At 38.2% G+C, this 6435-nt stretch overlaps 1 protein-coding gene across 1 annotated transcript in view; it reads left to right on the forward strand.

Moving 5' to 3' along the window:
- The window catches only part of GFRAL (GDNF family receptor alpha like), a gene marked incomplete at its 5' end in the record, with an annotated part of 16299 nt that extends 10695 nt beyond the window's left edge, over positions 1 to 5604 (forward strand). The window contains 2 exons of the mRNA XM_010286347.1: positions 3493 to 3574; positions 5427 to 5604. Coding sequence (XP_010284649.1) covers positions 3493 to 3574; positions 5427 to 5484 — 140 coding nt within the window. The remainder of the gene's footprint in view (positions 1 to 3492; positions 3575 to 5426) is intronic.
- Between the last annotated feature and the right edge of the window lie 831 nt (positions 5605 to 6435).

Genomic DNA, 6435 nt, shown 5'->3' on the forward strand with positions numbered 1-6435 from the left:
AGAATCTAGATAAACAAGTAATTGCCAAGGTTTATCTATAATTATACCAGCTGCCATGGGAACCGAGATTAGTTCAGCTCCAGTGACTTTAATTTGTAAGGTATGAAACATTGTCAATCTGATTGGTTTATAAATGTAGAAAAAAGCCTGTGACAAGTTGCAGGTAGCCAAGAAATGTCTGAGCGCCAGCCGGAATTAATATGTTCGATGAATATTCACAGCCATTTCATTATGTATGCATACATAAGCAGGTAGATTTACACAGGAGTGTAATCCCACTAATTGTTCCAGCTGCTGAGCCCACAGCTATCCTCTACTGAACTTCATCACTGGAAATGTCCATGTGTCTATGTAGACAGCTGAAGCTGGTGCTTCAGTAGCACCTGCAGCCCAAGTTGTGTCCCTGAGTTTTGCAGCCCATCCTAGGAAGGACAAGACACGCATCATGCAGCCGTGGTGGCCCTGCTATAGACCTGCCCTGAGATGAGAAGGCCTACAAGCTTCTCAGGACTACAGGCTACCTCCACAGGACAGAGCAGCCCTCCCAGTGCCTCACAGCCCTTCCCCTTGCAATGGAAATGACTGCCTTCCACCTGTGTCAATTCCCTCTCTGCAGGACCGAGATGGAAACATCCCGTGTTTTAGCCACATCCTATTATAAGTCTTTAGACACCCCATGTGACTTTCTTTCTTCATGGTACATGCAGATATTTGTATCGCTTTCTCCATCTAGTCCGAGAAACCAAACCAGGTTTGCTCTTCTATCCCTCAGTCAGCTGAAGAGAAGTACTGAAATAGGGACAGCTGTTTCTTAGAAAATAATGTACACTACTTTTTTTACCACCTCTGCTAAGAATAGGAAATTTTTCTAACTTTTAATCATATTTTTAATGTTTGTGATGGATCTATCTGCACTCCAGAGCAGGTTGGACAGTTGGATTCGATGATTTCAAAGGTCTTTTCCAACCTAAACGATTCTCTGATTCTATGATTCCAACGAACTGTGAATGGGCACACAGCATGAGAGCTAAGGGTTGTTCACTGATCCCTAACTACTAACGTGCCTAATCCAGTAGGTTTTTATTGTTTGTTTAGGGTACTGTTTTTTGAGCCTTAACTCATTGTTAGTTAGATCGCGTTCAGATGATCAATACCATGTATACAGAGGTCAAATTGAGATAATACAGCCTGTTACGTCGTACAGGAATTGAAATGTGGATTCTGGTAGTTTTCATGGACAAGATTTGGGATGAACAGAGCCAAAATTTCATATCTGTACTTCTTAACTTCCCTGGCACTATTTCACATTTCAAGAACTGATTGGATAGAGAACAATTGTGAAAATTTCTATAAAATATTCTTTGAATATTTAAAGAAGAACAGAGTGCCTATCAAGAAACACACACCCCAAAAACATTTTTAAGGGAAGATGAGTAAGTACATTCAAGCAGTTAAACCACAAAGAATACATAAAATGAAGAACTAGCTCTTCAGCCACAAAACTGTGCCCTCTCCTAGCCTTACAAATTCCCTCACTTCTCAGAAGGTAGGAGAAAATATATGGCTTCCAGCATGATCTCATCATTAACATGTTTCTTGTGTTCCCCCCAGAACTGAAAATGTTATCATCAACATCTTTTTTACCAGCAATTACTTCACCAAAACCATAGCATTTTATAAGATTTTGACAAAAAATAGAACATTTTTATTTCATTTGATTATTTCCAAGTGTTTTGTTTTATCAAAATGAAACAATTTTTTCCAATTTTTTAACAAAAAATATTACAGTGTTTTGGTGAAATTATATTAGCCTATTTTTAACTATCCATGACTGTTGCTCCTAATAATTTTCCTAGTCTTGTGGTAAGTTATTTAAAGACTTTAAAGACCTTGGTTTGCCTTAAATATGTGTGAACCTCACTTTCCACTTCAAAAAAATAGGAAATTTTTGCTCCTGCACTGTAGGAAGTTTTAAAAGATGACCGAGTCTACAATTAAGATTCAGAAACTGCAAAAAAGATTAAAAATCATTCTTTTCCTAAAGCCCATAACCTTAAATAAACATTGTAACTTGAGAGGAGGGCCAACTGCTGATCTATTTTTAAATGTATGATATTAGCAGTCCTGCACTGAGTCTAAGATAGACCTCACCCCTCGTCATTCAAAAATTCACTACATTATATAACTTTCAGTAGCTTGCTGCATTAAGTGGCATGCTCATTCTGTGCAGCTTGTGATGGTTCAATCATTGCTTACATTTTTCTTTTATTGGAAAACTTGGCTTTTGGATAGCTTTTTGAGAAGAAGTGAACGTCATCCTGCAATAAAAACCAGGCAGGTCCAACTCCCTGCTCAGCTCTTGCCCATTGCTTGCCTCGTAGAATGTTGCATATACATAGTGTATACAGAAATGTCTCATTTAGGATCTGTGTGTGCATATGCACAAATGCACAGGCACACAGAACATATAATAACTGACAACTGACTCAGAGACCAGAATTTGGCTTTCTCTCAGCCCAGATAAGCAGCCCGGTGATGGGGCTGGGACTCCATCTCTTCCTTGGTGAATATTTCTTTGCTTGTGTAAGGTGGAGCAGCTTGGGAACAGCTAATGCCCTCTGCATTTGAGTTCGTATGTAAACAAAACTTATTTATTTGTATAAACATGACAGAATCAGTGCAACAGAGAAGTAACAGAAAAAAGTCTCATGTTTTATGCTTGTGGCTCTGGATTGCCTCTTGTCAAGTCATCTAACCTCCACACATCTCCATCCCAAGTTCAGGGCTTACGTTTCATTGTCAACTGAAACTTTTCCTCCAGAATATTTATCAAAACTGATGGATTCATTCCTCCAGGAAAAATAAGTTTCTCCTCATTTGGAAAACAAAGATTGAAACAACTCCCAGTTTTTCAACAGTTGGAACTTCTAGCACATAAGCCGCCTAAGTGACTTTTTGGTGAGAAGCCTAGAAGAAGGAGGAAACTCCATGGGCACAGCGCCCAGAAACAGAGTGTTAGATCCCATTTTACATTAATTTTATTCTAGATCAAATATTGCTGCACACTGCAATTATGGTAATATGTGAAAAAGGAACAGACATCTAGCAGGTAAGTGGGAGCCAGGTCTCCTCTGAAACACAGAATAAAATTAACACCTTAAAAGCAATTGGGAGAACACTCCAAAACACAAATCAGAGTTACAAGCTGTTCCCCTGGAGTAGAATGAAAGGTAGTACTACACATATGAAGTGCTAGTGGAGCTGGTATTTACTAAAGGGAGTCTAAAAATTATTTTGCACCAACTGGTGAAGGAAGAGTTATTCCAACCATTGGCATACCATCTAGGTCTTTTCCCTCCTTTTAATTACTTATGTCAGAATTGATAGCTAACTTAGCTTACATATGCATGCATTCCAAGTCAGATTGCAAATCTGATTCTTATTACTGAAGAAGTAAATGTTTCATGTCTGCTTTCTGTTTTTTACTTCTAGGTGAAATGGTCTACATTATTGCCTATTCCTCCTGCATAGTTCTCATCCTAGGAATAGTCCTGTTGACTCTCCTAAAGATCAGGTAATTTGATAGGGATATTAATCATTGGTTCTAAAAAATTGGAAAAGCAGAAAATAAAATGTTTTGACTTAGTTAAGAGGTTGGCACTGCAATTGTCTTTAAAAACAGTCCACCATGCCCCCGTGATGGAAAGAACTGACATTGCGGGTGTCAGCAGGGAGGAGTGAAATACGATGCGTATCTACAATGCCCTCCATTCATGCAGAGATCCCAGGCTTCAGAAGGTTTCATTTCCTGTCCCATGGCAGGGGAAGGTGAAATCTGAATTCAAAAATTCTGCAAGGCTACCTTCCTAGCCCTGTAGCAAGCAGAGGTAATGCAGAAAGGAAATGAGAATATTCAGCATTATAACATATTTAGAAACTGAACCGTGAATGCTGCTATTGTAGTTAATATTCTTGCCAAATGCCATTTTTTCTGATAGGAGTCTGTAAACATTCCCCCCCACACAGTATGAGAAAATGCCCATGCACCAATGCTTGGTAAGAAAACAAAAATGTGTATTCACTTAGTCAAATGAACATGGCCTTTTCTTAAATGATACATTTTCTTGGACCAAATTAAATGGCCAGATTTCAAGAATTACACTGTCAGACGATAGGTAACAGAACATGATGTAGCAGGAGCTATATATAGCGGGAGGGATATTGAGTCAAATTTCATTATTAAATTCAGAGGCAGATCAAAGAGGGATCATGCAGAAAAATGCAAAAGGCAAGTCAAGGATATATGGGAACAGAGGCTTTCTCTTTAGGTTTGTAGTTACAGGAATATCAGCATATAAATAAAACTCAGATTTAAAGAATACAGGGGATGGAAGAAAGAACAGTACATTAATAATGGTGAAGGGAATTATTTTATACCACAGTGTTCATCATAAAAAGAGGGGAATTTTGCCACTGATTTCAATTAAGCCAAAGTTCAAACCAAAAGCTGTATAGTTTATTGTTAAATACATGCACATTCTTTGTTTTCAGAGCCTGCAGAACAAAACATGAGTCAAGAAGCCCCTTGCCAGACCATTCTTCTGAAACATTTATGGTCCACTATAAAAGTCACAGATGAACTACCCTGTTGCTTATGCTTTCTAAGGCTATTCTTGAAAGCCAGCCTGTTGTACATATGCGATAATAAAATATATATTAGAAAAACTACTATAAATTATGGAATTTTGTAGTTGAGCATACAAAAGATTTTTATGTTTATTAACACATACTAAACCTTTCACAAGCTAAAGAAAAGTAGAACTGTGCTCTCTCTCATTTGCGTAGATTCACAGATGTGTTCTGAGCGGCACATTTCCTACATCTTTAGATGCACATGACTGGTATAAATGCTGTATCAGCATGAATCTGCCTAGCAGCGGCAATCTTTGACACCCGCCCTTCTGATCTGAACACATCTGGCAGAAAGGAAAAAAACCTACTCAGAAATATTTGAGAGAGCTGTTAAAAAGTACATATGCGTAGTTTTGTACACTACGTTCCCAAGTACCTAATGCCATTTTGTAAGCCAGCACTCGGAGGTGGGCTGCCTGTAGTTTGACAGTGGAGCACTTAGTGGGGTAGGAGGAGATCAGACCATTTTCAGTATCAAAAGGAGTTAAACTGACTATCTGAGCTAATGCTTTGACTCCAGTATGTTGTTACTGAAACGGGTTATTCTTTCTCCTCCTTCAAGAAGAAATTAGTGAACCTTTCCAACCCCAACACAGTAATTTTTGAAAGCGTTTTGTGGTCTGAATGCCCTGTGGAGAGAGCCACTTGCCTGGGGCTGAAGTGAAGTGCCTATTTCTCAGAGAGAGAAGTTACAACCCATCTCATCATCTGTGTTTCCTATTCATTGTCTCTAGGCAATACCCGAAGTGCCTAATTCTCCCCGTGCACTGTACTGGGAGTCATGGTCCCTAACACACCAATCTGGATCCCAACTTTCTGGCTATGAGTTCTGGATTTCTCCCAGTAGCTGAGTTGTTTTGCTAGATTTAAGCTTCTGTTTATTAGCAATTTGTTGTCTTTGCTATATCTTTGTCACAAATTGGTTCTGGTCAGCACAGGCTAATGGACTGGCATTTCTTATACAGCTGTTACCATAAGTAGCATACGCATTGTCTTGTTATGATAGCATCTGATGAATTAATTTTATTTTCAATTTGATTAATTTGAATTTTGTCTGAATTCCCACTAAACATAACTCACACGATGAACAGCATGAGGAATGAAATACTGGTTCCACTGAATTCAGTTCCAGTTTTGACCATGACTGATTCAGATGTAGGGCTAGAAATTTATGGTGTGACCAGAAGAGCAGGATTATCTGCTTTTCTGTGTGACTTTTGCTTCTGGTTTTGGTGCTTGTTAAATGATACAGTGTGTGACCAAAGTCTTACGTGTGCAATTCTACTGGGGAGAGATTAGACCTTTTTAACAACTATTGCAACATGCATTTCCTCTTTATTTAGGATCTGCATAAACCCAAAAATTAATCCTTGTCTTGTAGTCAAATACTCTCTCATTACCAACTCAGCCTTGATATGAAAATAGAACAGAAAGTAGAAAGTTGGTTAGTTTGTTCATCAAAACAATCTCCTTTATCAGTCCAGCAATTTGCAGCATTTCGTTTACCTTCCATCATGTAGGTATTTTGAAAGTAGTATATTGTTATTCTTCATCTTAAAACCATAAAAGGAAAAAGTTCAAACTGAATACACTGCTGATAATATGTTCTCATCAGTGTTGGATAAAAACATTTCTTTATATAGGAAATATATTTATGAAGAGAACCCTGAGTTGGTTTTCAGTCTGACTTTAAAAAAAAAGATGCTGAACCCTTTGTGTCACAGAATTTGAAGAAAGCTATTT

The sequence above is a fragment of the Phaethon lepturus genome, unplaced genomic scaffold, assembly GCF_000687285.1.
Source record: "Phaethon lepturus isolate BGI_N335 unplaced genomic scaffold, ASM68728v1 scaffold10654, whole genome shotgun sequence".
Classification (NCBI taxonomy): Eukaryota; Metazoa; Chordata; class Aves; order Phaethontiformes; family Phaethontidae; genus Phaethon; species Phaethon lepturus.